The sequence below is a fragment of the Culex quinquefasciatus genome, chromosome 1 (assembly GCF_015732765.1).
Source record: "Culex quinquefasciatus strain JHB chromosome 1, VPISU_Cqui_1.0_pri_paternal, whole genome shotgun sequence".
Lineage (NCBI taxonomy): Eukaryota > Metazoa > Arthropoda > Insecta > Diptera > Culicidae > Culex > Culex quinquefasciatus.
This window is the reverse complement of record NC_051861.1, coordinates 16,940,918-16,959,304: the sequence shown is the minus strand read 5'-3', so window position 1 is coordinate 16,959,304 and position 18,387 is coordinate 16,940,918. Positions and strand designations below refer to the sequence as shown.

General features: G+C 38.6%; 2 protein-coding genes across 9 annotated transcripts in view; one reads left to right on the top strand and one right to left on the bottom strand.

Moving 5' to 3' along the window:
* The first annotated feature begins 1,503 nt into the window (after positions 1–1,503).
* LOC6042393 (alpha-mannosidase 2) lies at positions 1,504–13,826 on the top strand. 3 transcript variants are annotated; one of them, XM_038256208.1, is made up of 5 exons: positions 1,504–2,124; positions 4,016–6,742; positions 6,798–7,211; positions 7,282–7,464; positions 13,741–13,826. In XM_038256208.1, the coding sequence occupies exons 1-4, from the start codon at positions 2,017–2,019 to the stop codon at positions 7,426–7,428; spliced, it is 3,396 nt and encodes a 1,131-aa protein (XP_038112136.1). In that variant the 5' UTR covers positions 1,504–2,016; the 3' UTR covers positions 7,429–7,464; positions 13,741–13,826. The 3 variants fall into 3 exon arrangements, with proteins under 3 accessions (XP_038112136.1, XP_038112143.1, XP_001851518.2); XM_038256215.1 differs by lacking the exon at positions 13,741–13,826 and having other exon boundaries at positions 1,504–1,836; positions 1,904–2,124; positions 7,282–8,032; XM_001851466.2 differs by lacking the exon at positions 13,741–13,826 and having other exon boundaries at positions 7,282–8,032.
* LOC6042392 (RNA-binding protein Nova-1) overlaps positions 11,197–18,387 on the bottom strand; it is an 80,495-nt gene continuing 73,304 nt past the window's right edge. For all 6 annotated transcript variants that reach the window (XM_038256245.1, XM_038256224.1, XM_038256222.1 and 3 more), the window contains one exon: positions 11,197–17,948. In XM_038256245.1, the coding sequence (XP_038112173.1) occupies positions 17,683–17,948 (266 nt within the window). In that variant the 3' untranslated portion in view covers positions 11,197–17,682. The remainder of the gene's footprint in view (positions 17,949–18,387) is intronic.

Sequence of the window (18,387 nt, the reverse complement as noted above, 5' to 3'; positions counted from 1 at the left end):
TCAAACAAAATTTCTGCATTAAAATGAAAAAAAGTGATCAGAAATGGTTTTAAATCTAGTTTTCAATCGTGTTTTTTACCGTTGTACATAAAAATTTACATAGGGCTTTAGTACCCAATTGGGTCCTAAAATGAAGCTTAGATTGCTGATATTATTGTTTGCAGCGATAAAGCTTATTTTTCTGAGTACAATGAACCTTTGTACGACCACAAAGAGTTTAAAATGGATTTTTAAATCAATTTTGAAAAATTAACCTCGCGGTCCTTCTTGACAGAAAAGTTCCTACTTGACAGCTCGTTCCAAGGGGACCATAGTTGATCCATCGAAAAAATGTTGTCTAGTCAAAACAAATTTTTGCATGAAAATGAAAAAAAGTGAAAATGGTTTTTATCATGTTTTAATTTTGTTTTTCACCGTTGTACATAAAAATTTACATAGGATTTAAGTACCTAATTGGAGAGTAGCAGCCCAGGACCGAGTCAAGTGGCAGCACTTCTGGAGACAGCTCATGACCCGGGATTGTACGAGCAGTAAATGTAAGTAAGGTCGATAAAGTAAAAGTAAGGTAGGTCGATGGGTGTGTCGTACATTTCTTTTAATAATATTACATTCGTACATTTCGTTTTAATAATATTATAATTTCCAATTCACAATTGGGTACTAAAGTCCTATGCAAGGGGCTGGAAACTCTAATATTACGTAAGAATACTGAGTATACTAACGATATTCCAGTATACTTATTAGTATACTAACCGAAAAGCAATAAACTGTCAGTATATTAAGATACTCTCAGTATATTGGTAAGTACACTGGCGATATGTGAAGGAAATAATAAGTATACTAACATATATTTTGATATACTGGTTAACATAATAATTATAGCTCTAAGAGTTTCCAGCCCCTTGGTCCTATGTCAATTTTTATGTACAACGGTAAAAAACACGATTAAAAACCATTTCTGATCACTTTTTTTCATTTTAATGCAAAATTTTTTTTTGACAAGACAACATTTTTTCGATGGATCAACTATGGTCACCTTGGAACGAGCTGTCAAGTAGGAGCTTTTCTGTCAAGAAGGACCGTGAGGTTAATTTTTCAAAATTGATTTAAAAATCCATTTTAAACTCTTTGTGCTCGTACAAAGGGTCATTGTACTCAGAAAAATAAGCTTTATCGCTGTAAACAATAATATCAGCAATCTAAGCTTCATTTTAGGACCCAATTTATGGGTTTAAGTGGAGCCTAACATTTCAAAAGGGCAGAAAACTTTTGTAAACACCCTTTCACTCGAATGACAGTTTGCATAAGATGTGAGAGGGATACACTCTTGTTTACAAAAGTTTTGTGCCCTAATGAAATGGAAAGCACGAAGTGTGTGGTGTACTAGGTAGTGTAGTAAATAAAAGTTTGCGCCTTAGATTTTCCGTTTAGCTGGCATGGCTGTCTGCCTGAATTCGTCCCTGTCATTCGTTTTGACAGTCCAGCAAAGCAAACAAACAAAAAAAAATACTTTTTCACATCCAATCTTGGTGCCGCCGCCGTCATAACAACAAAAAGATGAAAAACTGATTTTCAACGTAAAATTTGACTAATTTGACTTGAGAAAAAAAATATATATATACAAAACAAGTGCTCATTGGTGGAACATTCTTTAGATAGTCGTTAAGATTAAACAGAATCGCGAAACGTACTGTGCGGTGGTCGGTGTTGATTTATCTTGGCAAGTCCCGAATTGATAAGGATTTAGAAAAAATACGTAGAGGCGAAAAAATTACCGCAAAGAGTGCATTCTAAGCTACGTGGAACTTGCTATAATTTTCTGCTAAAAAGGAAAAAGTTCGGCTGAACAAAGAAAAATTGTGCACGCAGAACAGATCTCATAAATATTAACATATTTGCGCAGATTTTTTTTATCTTTTGGGAAGGCCGCAGCCCAAACCCAAATGGAGGCGGAGTGATCTGATTTTGGGATAACTTGACTGAGGAAAGGCAATTGTCCAAAAACGGGATTGCAAAATGGTCCGGATCCGACGAAAGTTGGCCTTGATCCTGACCGGGGTAACGCTGTTTGTGTTTCTGATGCTGTATGTCATCTTGAACCATTCGATGCCTGCGGAGAAACCGGTAAGTTCAGAATATGTTATCAATCGCAGAGCCGAGAGACGTTGTCTATTTGTACAGCAAAAAGTTTGAGCTGTGAGATGGCAAGCTTGATTTACACCGAAAAACTCGCATTGTTATAGCAACGACATTGAGTTGTACTAAAAGCTAGTGCTGGCCACCAGAGGTAAACGTAAACTTTGGTGTTCCGGAAATTGACGGCAACATTTCAAAAGGCGTCATGTATATTTGGTGGATACTTTCTGAGTTACTGCATATTTTGAAAGCAGGTGAAATTCTCGTATGTTTGGCAGGTTAAGCACTTGCTCCTAACTCTATCCAATTAGCTGATTTTCACTATTTAAACAACTAATTTTGCAAAACTTTTGATAGAAACTTGCTTGCTCACTTCTTATTGAGCTATTTATCACTCGATTTCAGTTGAAAACGATTTTAATTAGCTTTAATTGAATGTCAAAGCCTGCCAACATTAGAGGCACGCTGGAATTAGATGCTGTTCCCCTACCATTAAACCTTATGGAGCCTAAAGAAAAATGACTCTATTTCCCTTCTCTCTGATTGCTTGGTTGTGAAACTCGCGAGAAACAAGTAAGAACCCTCGTACAAGTCCCTTTTCTACACTCAGCCGGAGCGGTCGCATTTTGCGCTCGTGTCAAGTTCGCTTTCTTCTGTGAGACGGTTACGGCCCAAGGTCGTTCATTGTTCGAGCAAGCCAAACGAAATGAACAAATTTCGCCAAAACTCCCTGGTCTTTGACTTTAATGTCATGCCAGTGATACCCGAATTAGGGACGATCCAACGCTTTCTACAGCAGCAGATTAAACTGGACCTGTCGTCGGTGCGTAACCTACAGGTGAACGTGTCGAGGAACCAGGTCATCATCGAGACAACTACGCCAGAACAAGCTCAGTGCATCGCTAAGAACCACAATTCGAAGCACTTTATTGTGCACGAGAAGAAGCGGTTCTTGATTCCAATCTTTGTGGAAGACGGCTCCATCGAGGTGAAGGTTCACGATCTACCACCCCGAATGCCGAACCACATGATTGAGGACCACCTTCAACAGTACGGGGAGATAATTTCAATCCATGACGAGGTGTGGCGCGACTTCTTCCCCGGTGTCCCGAATGGGGTTAGAGTCGTGCGCATGAAGATTCAAAAGCCGATACCGTCATTCGTTAAGATTGAGGGGCTATCGGCATACATCGCTCATAAAAATCAAATTAAGACGTGTCGCTATTGCACCCAAAAACTACACGCGGGCCAAAAATGCAAAGGCACAAATTACAATGAAGATATCATCACCACATCAAACGAAGACCAAGAAGAACACCCAGAGAAGACTACAGAACCAGAAAAGAAGACAATGGACAACACATGCGATCTGATTTTTTCGGAGAGACGCGAAAATAAAGAACAACATCTCAACACCAGCATCGACCTCAGCAACGAAAAAGGGAATCCACAGCAAACAACGAACGTATCACGCAAGATGGAAATTTTGTCGAAGAAGAAGGCGATCGTTAGATTAGCCCAGAAAAAACGTATTTTGTAACATAAGAAAAACATGGCCCAAAAATGTTGTTTAACAAGAAGCCAAATAAATAGCATAAGGAAAAAAAGAACCCTCGTATTGTTCATCTCAAATTATGTTAAAATATTTGAATGAATTTAGTTGTTTTTATATTTATGTAAGGATTAGTTTTTTAACCCAAATGTATTGTATTTAATGCAAAAATGTAAAATTATTTGAAATAAATAAACAAGTGGATAAATAATAAAACGAAATTACAACTAAGCTGCCAATCATTTCGGCATATTACTTGACATGTGAAAGAAATATAATTATTACATGAAAGTTCAATAAAGATAAATTTAATTCCAAAAATTCCAGAGTCACGACTTCCTGCTGCTGGAGGACAAAATCAAGGAGCTGGAGACGGGGCTGAACAAGCACCGGCGTGAGTTTGGCGACATGAAGCACCAGCTGGACACGATCCGCTCGAAAAGTGGCGCCAACTCGTTGGACACCGACTACGAGCTGGACAAGGTTCCGGCGGTGGCCGCTCCGGTGTTGGGGAACCGCGAGATGGTTAAGGATTCGGTGATAAGTGCCAATCGGGATGGAAGTTGCTCGCTGCGGACGGATGTGGTGCCGCAGGTTGATGTGCAGATGTTGGAGCTTTACGAGAGGACGCCGTTTGACAATGTGGATGGGGGGCCGTGGAAGCAGGGTTGGAGAATCAGCTACGATGAGAAGCACTGGAACCAGCACCACAAGTTGAAAGTGTTTGTGGTGCCGCACTCGCACAATGACCCAGGGTGGATTCATACCTTTGAGGAGTATTACGAGCGGCAGACGAAGCAGATATTTGCCAACATGTTGCGACATTTGGAGGAAAATCCGGGGATGAGGTTCATTTGGGCTGAGATCAGTTATTTTGCGCGTTGGTACGACAATTTGGTGCCCCAGCAGAAGGACGTGGTTAAGAAGTTGGTTCGGAATGGGCAGCTGGAGTTTGTGACCGGCGGGTGGGTCATGCCGGACGAGGCGAACTCGCACTGGTACGCGATGTTGCTCCAGTTGACGGAGGGACAAACGTGGCTCAAGACGCGGTTGAACGTGACGCCGACTTCGTCATGGTCGATCGATCCCTTTGGACAGTCGCCGAGCATGCCGTACATCTTGAAGAAGAGCGGATTTGACAATTTGTTGATCCAGCGAACGCACTACATCGTGAAGAAAAACTTGGCGTTGAAGCAGCAGTTGGAGTTTCGTTGGCGCCAGTTGTGGGACAGCACCGGAGAGACTGAGTTGCTGACGCACATGATGCCGTTCTATTCGTACGATATTCCGCACACGTGTGGTCCGGACCCGAAGATCTGCTGCCAGTTTGACTTTAAGCGATTGCCCAACTTTGGAGTGTCCTGTCCGTGGCGCGTTCCGCCGCAGCCAATCACCGACGAAAATGTAGCGAAAAAAGCCGAGCTGATTGTGGACCAGTGGCGTAAAAAGTCCGTCCTGTACAAGACACGATCGGTGTTGATCCCGCTCGGTGACGACTTCCGGTACACACAGAGCAAAGAATGGGAAGCCCAGCGGGTCAACTTTGAAAAGCTGTTCGATCACATCAACGCGGAACCGGCGTTCAACGTGGAGGCTAAGTTTGGCACACTTCAGGAGTACTTTGACTCGATTAGGGCGGCACAACCGCTGGACAAGTTCCCCACCTTGAGTGGGGATTTTTTCACTTACGCCGACGTCAACGAGGACTACTGGAGCGGTTATTACACATCACGGCCGTACCACAAGCGGCAGGATCGGATATTACTTGGTTATCTTCGTAGTGCGGATATGCTACACGCGTGGCACACCTGGGACGGAGAAGGTGAGGGTGAACTGGCGCAACGTCTTCAGTACGCGCGTCAGCAGCTTGCGCTGTTTCAACATCACGACGGGATCACCGGAACGGCCGATAACCACGTTGTTGAGGATTACGCCCAGCGAATGTCTAAAGCGATTGAGGAGTGCAAGTTTGTGATGCAGCAAGCGGTCTACAGACTGCTCACGCGACCTTCCGTGTACCAGGCGGATCCCAAGTTCTCATATCTTAGCATCGACGACGCGCGCACCGTCGACGGGTCGGACTCGTTCCGGCCAACGATTATTATCGGCGATGAACTACCGATCAAGCACGTCGTGGTGCACAACTCACTGCCCGTCCATCGCCAAGAACTGGTCGAAGTATATTTGGGCAGACCGTTCGCGACGGTTCAAGACTCGCGCGATGGCTCAACCGTACCGGCTCAAATCGCTCCGGTTTGGTCGTGGCACACGCGTCCGGACGGTGTCAGCACTCCCCAAGCCTCAACCACCAAGTACCGGCTGGTGTTCCGAGTTTCCGTTCCTCCGATGGGCCTCGTAGTGTACACGATTAACGCGCGAAACCGCGTACAAGACAGCGAAGGAGTGTCGTACGCCAAAGTAACAATCCTCTCCCGAACTCCGTTCACGATCAACCTGCGAGACTATCCGGAACTCCCGGAGTTCGGCGAACCGCGTGAAACCTCCCTCAAAGTCGGTGAAAGCGGCCCAGGAGCATCGTTCAACACCAACGGACTGCTGAAGTCACTCTCGGTAGACTCAAACACCGTCCCGGTTCACCTGGAATTCCTCAAGTACGGAATGCGTTTTGGCCATGGAAAAAGCGGTGCTTACCTGTTCCACCCGGACGGTCCCGCCACCAAACTTCCCCTCGGAGACCCCGTAATCTTGATCGTCAAAGGCCCGCTCGAAGCCAGCATCACGACCGGTCTTCCGTTCACGAACCACCAAGCGGTTCTGCGCGGCGGAGCGCTCGAGTTGCGCAACCTGGTGGACATTGGAAGCCGCGAAAATACCGAAATCGTGATGCGACTCTCGACCACAATCGACAGTGGCGAGCTGTTCTATACCGATCTCAACGGGATGCAGATTATCAAGCGGAAGCGGATGGACAAGCTGCCACTGCAGGCCAATTATTACCCGGTGCCGTCGGCGATGTTTATTCAGGACGAGAACTTGCGGCTGACGATCCTCGGCGGGCAGCCGCTGGGCGGTTCAAGCTTGAAGTCCGGAGAGGTGAGTTGAGGGATCAAGTTTTATTCGCTCATTTTACATCAAACATTTTTCCCAGATGGAAATCATGCAGGACCGGCGCCTATCGCAGGACGACGACCGCGGCCTGGGTCACGGCGTCCTGGACAATCTCCCCGTGCTGCATCTGTTCCGGCTGGTGCTGGAGAGTCGCGAATCGTGCACCAAGCTCGATCCGGGCTATCCGGCCGCCTTCCTGACGGCCAGCGCCCACGCCGAACTGCGATCGCTTCTGCACCCACCGGAAAAGCTCATTTTCAACGAGAACGAGTGGACCGGGCTGGTGCCGAGCTTTGGCGCTAACCACGAACCGCTCGACCGGGACTTGGAGCTGGTGGCGATGCGAAGCTTGCCGCACGTTAAGCTGGGCAAAGATCGTCGGCCGACGATCGGCCTCGTGGTTCATCGGACAAACCTGGAGGATTGCGGATCGGAAGCGAGCGGGGAAGGAAACGTAAGACCCTTGTTTTAACCCCCAAACAAACCTCCGAAAAACTGACTCTTATTCAACCTTTTCACCTCAGCTGAGCATAAAAAAGTTGCTCAACCTGGACGATGGCCATGAGGTGTACGCCTCACCGTTGACGCTGCTGCGCCGCCAGGAACCGGTGTCCGCCGACGACCTGAACCTGTGCCCGATGGACACCAAGGCGTTCATCATTCAGCGATGAATGTTTCTTTTTTTGTGACGCAGAGTGGCGGGAAAGGTAGGTTTAAAGAACGATGAGACACGCTTTAAAGTGAATTCCGCTGAAACCGAAAGGGCAAACCAATAAGTTATTGTGACTGGGAATTCTTAAAGCTAGTAAAAAAACGGCATTTTCGCAGGCGTCCCCAAATTTACCTGAATCAAAGCAAAATATATTAAAATTTGCACGCAGTTTGTGAGGCGAGTGGTTGCGATTGAGTGAATGAGTTACAGAAGGGACTATCCATAAACCACGTGGACACTTTTTTGAAAATCTGGAACTCCCCCCCCCCCCTAGAGTCTACGTGGTTTATGGATGGTCCCGAATGACTGTATCAGAATTAAAAAAGGGAGAGCAGCAATTTACCTTTCTAATTATTCTAACGTCTAAGTTAGATTGCAGAAAAATGGCCAAGTGGTTAGTGGTGGACCGATTGACTGATAAAGTCGATGTAAAGGAAACATAAATTCACCTTCTATGCATACAAACAATAAACCAACAAATGAAAACACACACAAACGCACACAAGCGACGTTTTGCATGGCACCTCCATACTTAAGCCGTTTGTGTATTATTTAAATTAAAATGACAATGTTGTTAATATAATAGAAAAGATGAGAAAGCCTTAACAGGAAAAAAAAATCATTTGACAACCCTCGTGAATTTAAAAATATGGATAGGGGAAGGGGGGCAGAATGGCCCGCCTAAGTAAAATGCGCCAAAAACCAAAGAAAAACATACAAATTTATGAATTCAGTGTAGTAGGCTTATGCTTTGGGTTGAACATTTTTAGATTAAAACTATTTTTTATGCACTTTAAAAAAAATATGTTTTTCGAAATCTTTTCCAGGGTGCGGGGCAGAAAGGACCATTAGGGCGGAATCTAGTTATATGGGAAAATTGAAATCAGCAACACATTTGTTGGGTCCCTTTTGGGGTCCCAAACAAACCCCGAAAATTTGGTAGCGATTGGTTAAGCCCACGATTGGCACAAAGCGAATGAAATTTGTATGGAAATTACTATGGGAAAACTTGCACTTTGACATTTTTGAATTTACAAAATTCATGTTTTATTCTTTTATGAAACGCCATAGAAGTAAAACCCTGGATGTCCCGAACAACTCTTTAATTCTTTAATTCTTTAATTCTTTAATTCTTTAAATCTTTAAATCTTTAAATCTTTAAATCTTTAAATCTTTAAATCTTTAAATCTTTAAATCTTTAAATCTTTAAATCTTTAAATCTTTAAATCTTTAAATCTTTAAATCTTTAAATCTTTAAATCTTTAAATCTTTAAATCTTTAAATCTTTAAATCTTTAAATCTTTAAATCTTTAAATCTTTAAATCTTTAAATCTTTAAATCTTTAAATCTTTAAATCTTTAAATCTTTAAATCTTTAAATCTTTAAATCTTTAAATCTTTAAATCTTTAAATCTTTAAATCTTTAAATCTTTAAATCTTTAAATCTTTAAATCTTTAAATCTTTAAATCTTTAAATCTTTAAATCTTTAAATCTTTAAATCTTTAAATCTTTAAATCTTTAAATCTTTAAATCTTTAAATCTTTAAATCTTTAAATCTTTAAATCTTTAAATCTTTAAATCTTTAAATCTTTAAATCTTTAAATCTTTAAATCTTTAAATCTTTAAATCTTTAAATCTTTAAATCTTTAAATCTTTAAATCTTTAAATCTTTAAATCTTTAAATCTTTAAATCTTTAAATCTTTAAATCTTTAAATCTTTAAATCTTTAATTCATGAATTCTTGAATTCTTGAAATCTTGAATTCTTGAATTCTTGAATTCTTGAATGCTTTAATTCTTTAATTCTTTAATTCTTTAATTCTTTAATTCTTTAATTCTTTAATTCTTTAATTCTTTAATTCTTTAATTCTTTAATTCTACGAGGGCGATAAATAATCTCCAATATTTACTAGGGTCCGCGACTTAACAGGTGTAGGGCGTCCAATTTTCCCGGGTTTTGAAATTCCCGGGAAACGGGAAAAATATTTTCGAAATCCCGGGAATTCCCGGGATCCCGGGAAATTTTTAAAACAGTATTAAAATCTATGTTTTCATTATATGTGCATGTTTTTCAAGCTTAAATTCATAGAATTAGCTCAATACTATTCATTGGTGGTAATCTACACTTCAACCTAAAAAAGGATAGCAGTTTTTAGATAGCTTGAAAGATTATTTTTGTTCTTTGTTGAGCTTTGGTTTGTTATTTTGTATCTTATCCAATCTGATTCAAATTTAATAAGTCTCTTATAAATACATTTTTTTACTTGTCATGACTAGAAAAGCCTCTTTTTAAATGTCTAAAATAACAAATAAAAAGAAAACAAATAAAATTATAACAGTTAAATTTTGAATAAGTTTAGACATGCATGTTGTATATAAAAACTATTAATCAAGTTGTCTTAAAGTCATTACCGCCAACTAGGGGAAAATCGGGACTACAGTCTAATTAGGTACAGGAGATTTTAGAGCAGTTCATTTGGAGATCGGTGTACTAATTGTTTTGCTCTGTTCCTGTTTTAACCGAAATCAATCGAAATAATTGAAACATTATGCAAAAACAATGACTAAAACAGCTGTCTTAATTCGATACATCTGTCTTGAGTTGCCAAAAATGTTTCATGAAAAATAATTTAAAATGATATTATTTATTAAATTTAAAATCATAATTATAACTAGTCTTTCCAAAAATATATAAAATTTGATAAAAAATATTTAGATCGCTAGGCAATTTACGGATCGGTATTTTGTTTTACAAGTTTGCTTCATAAGTCAAATTAATGCTGATACCTTGTTTGGATAGGTCCTATAAACATATGAAAACGTAAAAGCTTGTAGGACCTTTAAAAAAACCCTGGATATATGCTTAATATATATTTTTTTATCGTTGTTCATCTATTTCAACAACAAAACCTAAATTTCCAGAGATTTTTTTTATAATTTTCCCAATTTCGGGAATTCCCGGGACAAAATACAAAAAATCCCGGGATTCGGGAACTCCCGGTTTTGGAAAAATCCCGGGAATTTCGTCCCGGGAATTCCCAGGATGGACGCACTAAACAGGTGGCTTCAAAAACATTTTAAAAACAATAAACAGTGAAACTTTAGGGGTTTATTTATTTTTAAAAATAAGACAAGGTTTCATAAGGGGTGGTCCTGACTTGTCAGATTTAAGTAAGGGAAATATTTCTCATGTTGGATCTCTCAAACTAGTTTTTTTTTTCTTCTGAATGGTGGCTTTGACCGTTTTTTTATTTTTCAATATAATTTTATTTTGATATTTAAATATTAAACATTATTTAACAAATGTACCTCCCTTTCCTCACTTTCTCGTTTCGTCACATTGTCGACATCATTATATCCTTGTCCTATTTCTGTATGTTTCAATCTTCCTAATGTCAACAGTTGTGTGTCTCTCTCTCTTTCTATCAGTACGTCAGTTTCGTAGGTGCGCCATCTTCTGGTTTTCTCTTTCTCCTATGAATGGATTCTTTTGTGTACATTGTGACGTAACGTCACCTTTCTTCTCTCTCGCTCTTACACGCTGCCTTATCTCAGTTGCTTACCCTAAATTTTTTTTTCTTCTTTTTTTCCGACCTCTCGCCCTCCTGCTTCATAATGACTAATCAGAATTTTTCTCCGCTTGCCTTGACGCTTTCAGGATTTGTTTTATTAATTTGTTTTGCTGTATTTTTAAATTTATTTATAATTGAACTAATTTTTCCATTTTCTGCTGGAGTTGCGCTTGCTTTTCTCACTTCCTTTTTTTTTTGTTTCTGCCCTGAATTCCTTCAATATTTTCTACCCCACTTTTGTTTGTTGTTTTGCCGCTTTGTTTTTATTTTTTGCTTAAATATGTCTGTGTATAAATATGAAATTGTTTGTTTTTTTTTTTTGCTTGACGGATAGAATTTCAGTTTCTTTTTTTCATATTAGACATTTTTTGCTTGTGTTTATTTTTCTTTTTGTTTTGTTTCGACGAATGTGGATGACGGCAATTTGCTGACTTCGGCTAAGAATGTGTTGGTGGTGCAAGCTGTTTCTGTCACACACTTGCCGCCGTCGCTGTGAGTGAAGCTGGGAATGGATGCATGCGTGTATGCGTGCAATGCCAATGAGAGAGAGAGAGAGTGGGCGAAATTGAGAGCGCGCCGGGAACAGAGCGTGAGAGCGATCGTTGTTGTTGCTGCGGTGTATGGGTGTGTGAGGGTGAGCGAAACAGAACAATAACAGCGTAGCGTGTCTGGAATGTTGCGACGAGATGCGATGCGTGATGGTGGAAAAGCAAAACGCAGGGGGAGGGTGCAAGGACTCTTTTGTTTGTTGGTGAAGGGGCGATGTGATGAGCAATGAAGCAAAACGAAAGGTTTGGTGATTTTTGTTTGTTTTGTATACTCTTTCATGGTTGTATTTAGAAAGTTTTTTTTGTTTGTTTGTTTTCTGAACGGTAACTGTTTTAAGTTGTATGGTTATTTAGTAATAATTCTTTTTACTTCTGGATGTCGCCTATAGGTAAGGTTCTCTCTTCGTTTTGTGAATTACACTTTTTTCACTATGCTTAAAAATTTGATTTCATTTTTCCGTCTCTTATTTTCCGCTTGTTTATTTTTTCTCAGATAAACAACAGTTGACTTCTCATTCCTAAAAACTTTTTCACTCTATCTATTTGTTTACTTTTTTTTTGCATTTTCTTATATTCATTTCGATGAGAAAACAACATGAAAGGGATGGTAGGGAAGAGTTTTTCATTGTTTAATTAACTTTTTTTTGCGAAGATGGTGCTGGTTTCTTCGAATTTGCTTTCGCTATGTATTTGTGTGAAGTATGTTTCAACAACGGTTTTGCATGCTTTTTGTTTTGGAAACAGGGAGTGCAGTATTAAAATTGTTTCAAAAAACTAGTGAGCTGGTAATAACTGTGTATGTGTGCGAGCGCGGTTATAGAATTATGTACCGATCATGGGATCGTGCCTGACACTGCGCGTGTTGTATGTGTGTATTGGTGGCAACAACGAAAAAACAAAACGTCGACGTTTCGGCCTGGACTAGTTGGGTGTTGATGTGTTACTTTCGACTTCACTACCGCATCTTGGAAGGAACTTGAAATTACGAGATTTTCTCTATTCTGCTGATTTAACTATTTATTCTTAAAAAATACATAAACTGAACTGTTTTTTTTTCGTCTTCTGCGTGCCCATACTTACTTTCAGGGGCACTTCCCATACCGTTGCCATCGGCTTCGTTCTAATCTGTTTGCCTCTATGTATTGTCTATTTTCTTTTTAATATTTGCTTGCTTCGTCAAAGAACGGCTGCATTTTGGACTAAATTTGTTATATGGACTGAATGCCTCGATACACTGCGCGAGAAAGAGAGATAGAAAGAATGTGTGTGTGTGTGAGTCGAAACGGTTTATGTTAGTGAGTGTGTTTTTCCCCATTTCTTCTAGTGGATGTTGGTGTTAGTGAAAGTGAGTTTGAAACATTATACGTGTGAAAGTGGTAGTGTGCTTGAGGCGAACTTGATCTTTGTAACGCGAAATTGTTTTTTTTTTGTTGTTTCTATTAAAATCATGTCTTCTCGTTTTACTGCTCACTTAATTTTTGTGATTTTCTGCATTTTTTGTTTGCTCTCCTGCCCTTACAAATATAAATAGTTATAAGAATTTGTTTCACGTTTCATGTTTTTTTTTTGTTTTGCTTTTACGTTCTTATAAAGAGGGATATAAAGACTTGAAATTTTGTGTATTAAATGAATGTGTTTTTTTCTTCCTGTCGGTATTCACTCTATAAAAATACTTGTTTTTTTTTGTTGCACACACTTTTTTATGTTCATGTTTGATTTGATTCGCTAGATTTGTCGTGATATATTTGACTCTTTTTTCTTTGCTTTTTTGTTCAACCGTTTTATCTAAACTCGTAAATATATCGACTTGTAATATGTGTGTTGGTGTGTGTGTGTGTGTTCAATTAACATTTGTCTATACTTTGAAGAGAGTGTATGAGTGTGAGAAATCAGACGGAATTTTCACACTTTTATTTTTTTTATTCAGAGTAGTTCTCTTAAGTATGGGATAAAATTTATAAAATGACCTAATTTTCTTTCTTTGTGAATGGTTTTATGTTTACGCATGCATATGTTTCAATCAGTTATAATGAATGACGTTTTGTTTCAATTTATTACTACACGTATAGGTACTTTAATTTCCATTTATGTTTTTTGTTTACCGAAAACTGATGATTAATAGCGTTTATTCATTTTTTCATTCTTTTTTCAGAAATCGGAACGTGACTCGACAGAAGTGACTTACAACACAGTAATAAAAGTTCAAAAAGCATTCGAAAGAACATTCAAAATTGACGGTATGAACAACAACGAAAACACGGTGTCAAACAATGCTGCGACTCAAACGAAACAGGTGAGTGATTGTTTTCTAAATGTTTTTTTTTTGGAACGATAAAGAGATTTCAAATTCAATTACCTAGTTTAAGTTTTAGTACTTTGTTTGTTTTAAAATTCTATCAGCTACGCTTGTTTTTTCTTAGTTGTTTTTCGTTAGACTTTAAATGTGAAAGATGCAAACTTGTGTGTGGTTTTTTGCATTGTTTCTAAAACAGAACGAAGTTGTTTATCTTTTCATGTTTGTATTTGTTATAATGGCTTTTCAAGTGTTGTTTTTTTATACTCTCTATTTAGCGTGTTTGTGTTTGTTAGTGTGTTGTTCATACTTCAACAAATAACAGCAATAGAATTGTCTACCATCACAACGTTTTTTTCTGTTTTCAATATAAACATTTTTTAATCTTTTTGTTTTCTGTAATATATTTCACTACAACGGCTTTGTTTGTCTATTTTTTTTTTAATACGTGGGTGTATGTATGTCTGTGTTTGTGTGTACGTGTGTATTTTTTGCCTACTTCTTTCCGACATATTCTCAACACTTACCTCGCTTTTTACACATACTTTTTAAATCATTCTTCAAACTCTAATCGCGCCTTGTTAGTACTTTTGTATGGCTTAAATGATTCGATGTGGGTTAGATGATTTTTGTTTGGCAACGTAAGAATCGCATAAAACAACATTATAAAATGAAATCTATTCAATGAAAAAGTTAATCAACCTCTAAAAGTGATAACAACAAGTGTTTTTTGCTTCTATTTCAATAATTTTATGCCTTGGAATCACATTTTCCATGTAAAACAAATGTATAAATTATTTTAACTATCTTTACAAAAAGTTTGGGTCTATAAGAGGTAGAGGTGAAAAAAAAGGAAAAAATATTTCTAAATTTCGTCGAATGAACAATCCCAAATTTATATTCCATTTAATCCGAATCAAACTAGCCCACCGCCAAAATTCACCAACACACGCAAAGCTCGAAAAAAGTGTGTTGACCACATAACTTTTGGTTGTGTTAGTGACAGCGAGCTTCACCCCATAAAAAAACGAAACGATTTCAGTTCGCGACTGTGCTAAAGTTTGGCTCGATGTCCAGCTCGCCGAAGGCGGCATTTGCAATTCTTTACACGCTTCCATGAAAATGCTCATTTTCGGCTTAAAATTTAGCTACTTTTATTTTAAATTAAAAAAAAAACGAATTGAAGCCAACGAAAAATTTAGATTTTTTTACTCTTGGCCCATCTCCACCTGTATTTCTGCAAAACCATGACCTGCTGCGATGATTGACGAATGATGCGGTGATGTGCGTGCGATGAAACGTTAAAACTAAAATAAATCGTAGAAGCTTGTTGGTTTTTATTGTTTCACTTTTATTATGGTAATTTTTGTTTAATCCCGTATATTCTCCAGTTTTTAAATCCTTTTCTGCGCGCGCGTGCGTGGTTTTTTTCGCTCCCCCTTTCCACGTTTTACATATCACTAGTGTTTTTTTATGTTTCTTCCTTTTCTGTTTTCGCTGTTTTCGCGTTTAACTAAACTAAGTTACTATAACTTGTTAATGGTAATTGGCTATAAATAGAGTTTTTTGTTTTTTCTTCTTTCTCTTAAACTTTCTTGCTTGAGAAGAGGGGGGAAATAGTTTGTTTGTTTTTTTTGCTATTAGCTTTGAAAGTAACAGAGATAACGAACTTTTGTGTGTGTGTTGTAATTGTGAATGTGTGTGTATGTAACTTGTTGCTTGCTTGTAGTGGTGATGCAATTTGGGATATAAATAACACGTAGCTACGCTAGGCGAACGTTTGACGAAGGGAATAATTTTGTGTTGTTGTGTTTGTATGTGTGATGACTCGTGCTTCTGCGTGTTGTAATGGGTGTGATTGTTATTTTCTAAAAACTAGGAATTGTAAAATGTTTAAGAAGAAACGTCTTTTTGGTTTAACATTAACAGATTGCGTTTTAAACATAAAAACAAGTTTTAAGGTTATAGCTTTGCACATGCTCTTTGTTTCCTTTGCCTATCTGCGCTCTATGATAGTGGATTAATTATATTTAAAAAGAAAAAAAAACGTTTGTATCTATATATGAACAAATCTTTGTTAAAAGAACAAAATATAAACAATAGAAAGAAGAATTTAAAACTCTTCTACTCAAGTGTACGCGTATATGTGTGTGTGTGATTAGAAAGATATCGCCCACTTAACACTAGTAAAAATGGTTAAACATTACCCTTTCTTGCTCTTTCCTCAATATTTTACCTAGTTTTGCTTAACTCCCTTAAAATCACTCTCATTTTACCTACTTTCAACACGGTTTTTCTTTTGTTACCAGCTATGACTGCGCCACAACACATAATTGCTAACCTCACCACTAAATATATGCACTTGTTCCGACAATCGTTGCACTTTGTGGAGAGGGCCTATCTTGCAGACAAAGACAACCTCGGTTGAATCGCTAACTATGGTTTGCAAATCAAAGTTCACCTAACTCAAAATGATTTTTTAATTTGTTTTTATGCGAATATTTAAATTTTATGCCCTTTCATGTACATTAAATTCTCAGTGTAAATCCTCACATGACAGCTCCAACCATAGTTGACCTTCCAACCCAAGGTTGTCTTCATCGAAAAAGGTTGCCTCCCGCCACAACACTTGAAAGCCGCTTCTTTGTGGCGGTGGCAAGTGTGTACGTTTGTGTACGATAACATTTGCTAACATTCAAACAATGAACTTCACGCAAGTGTGGGTGTCGATGTAATGGCAAAGATGGGACTAAATCGAAAACAAACAAATCGTTGGTTTTGTTGTTGTCTAGCAAACGCACACACTCACACCGATTTTAAACACATTTTTGTGTATGTTTCGTCCTAACAATAGCTTTAAAATAAAAACAATTTCTACATGTTTAGCGTAGGTCCTACCCGCAAGAGAGTTGACAGAAATCAAGATTTGTCCGGTTGAGACACACCCTATTTAAAATAGCGTTGTTCTTGTTGTTGTTGGCTTGGCAAACAAACACAAAAAAACGACAGAAGAAAGTCGTAACGTTCCTTTCTATTTATTTGCACATCAACGTAATTGCTTAGCAGCTAAACAAAATCTTTAGGCCTGGCCCGTTCATTTTTCCTCTTCTACTTTTTCCGTTCGTGGTTAAACGTAATGTATAAAATATGAATAGTTTCAATATGTAAAAAGAAAACTTAAAAAACATCTTTTTCTTTTCCATCTTAAATAAGACAACTAAACGAAACTAAAAAAAAAATTATTGCAAAAAAAATAAAATAAAAATAAAATAAACTCTCATACAACACAAAAAATATGGTGATGGTCGTAGTAAATACGCGAAAACACACTTTTTTTAGTACGGTGTCTCTTTCTTTGTGACAGTAAATGTGTGTGTGTGTTGTGTTTGATTCAATTTCTTCTAGTGTTTGTTTGATTGTGTAGTGTGAATGTTTCTCGAATGTGACCGGCGCTGTTTTAGTGTGTAATTGTGTTTGTTTTGTAGCGCGTTTCTATCATTATTTGTTTTTTTTTACTAGTTTGTTTATCTTTTCTCTGTGTGTGTCTGTGTCTGTTTTGAATTTTTAATTACCTACTAAAATAACAATTACTTTAATATAATTATTATTATATATGCTCTTTCTCTTTCATCATTTCCTAAACCTGACTTCTTTCTCGCATCCCGCATATTCTTGTAACCGCTCGTATGTGTGGGTGTGTAATGTGTACTTCTTATGTAATGTTTTCATGTGTATGTGTGTGTGTGTGGTAATTAACAGTTGTTCCTTTTCCCCGGTTTTACCCCGCTAACCCCAGCTGCTTTACTGCGTGACGGTGGCGACCGTGGCCACGGGGCTCTTGCCGGTGGCCGCTCCGGCCGCCCCGGGCGTCGTTTGGCAGGCTCGCTTCGCCTCCTCCTCCTGGATGCGCTGCTCGATCAGGTAGTGGGCCACGTTGATCGCGTTCGGCCCCCCGGTGATGGTCACGATCCGGTTGCGCGTGCCGGGCGCGAAGATGCCCTTCTTGCTGATCTGGATGTTCGCCCCGGACAGGTGCTGGATCTCGACCAGGCTGCGGCCGGCTGGACCTGCGTGCGAGAGGGGGTTTGGGGGTTAATTTGATGTTTTTTGTTCTTTGGTAACATACTTTAAAGAAATTACTTTGTTTTAAAGAATATCGTTATGATCCGTCACCAATATATTTGGGTTAAGTTTAGGTTTCATAGACCATTTTTATGAGGATAATTCCTGAATTGGAACACCCTGATCAAAATGGTTTATGTACGACTTAATTCTACGTGTTGTGCAGTGTGTCCGAAACAGATTAGTTATTTTTTCTTGTATAGAGAGCTGTATAATAGTATGTATATGTTTCCGGAAGTGAGGGAGTGGAATCTGGTTCAAAATTTCAGTGTAATCCTATTTTTATATATTAAGAATAATGTTCAATATTTCACCCGTTAGAAATGCCTTGATTTTTCAAAATATTTTTTTTCTCAAGAGATCCGAAAATTTCACCAATGTTTC

Coding starts and splice junctions, on each gene's coding strand:
- LOC6042393 (XM_038256208.1), top strand. CDS start 2,017: ATGGTCCGGATCCGACGAAAGTTGGCCTTGATCCTGACCGGGGTAACG. Junction 2,125..4,015: donor CGATGCCTGCGGAGAAACCG/GTAAGTTCAGAA, acceptor CAAAAATTCCAG/AGTCACGACTTCCTGCTGCT. Junction 7,212..7,281: donor AAGCGAGCGGGGAAGGAAAC/GTAAGACCCTTG, acceptor TTTTCACCTCAG/CTGAGCATAAAAAAGTTGCT.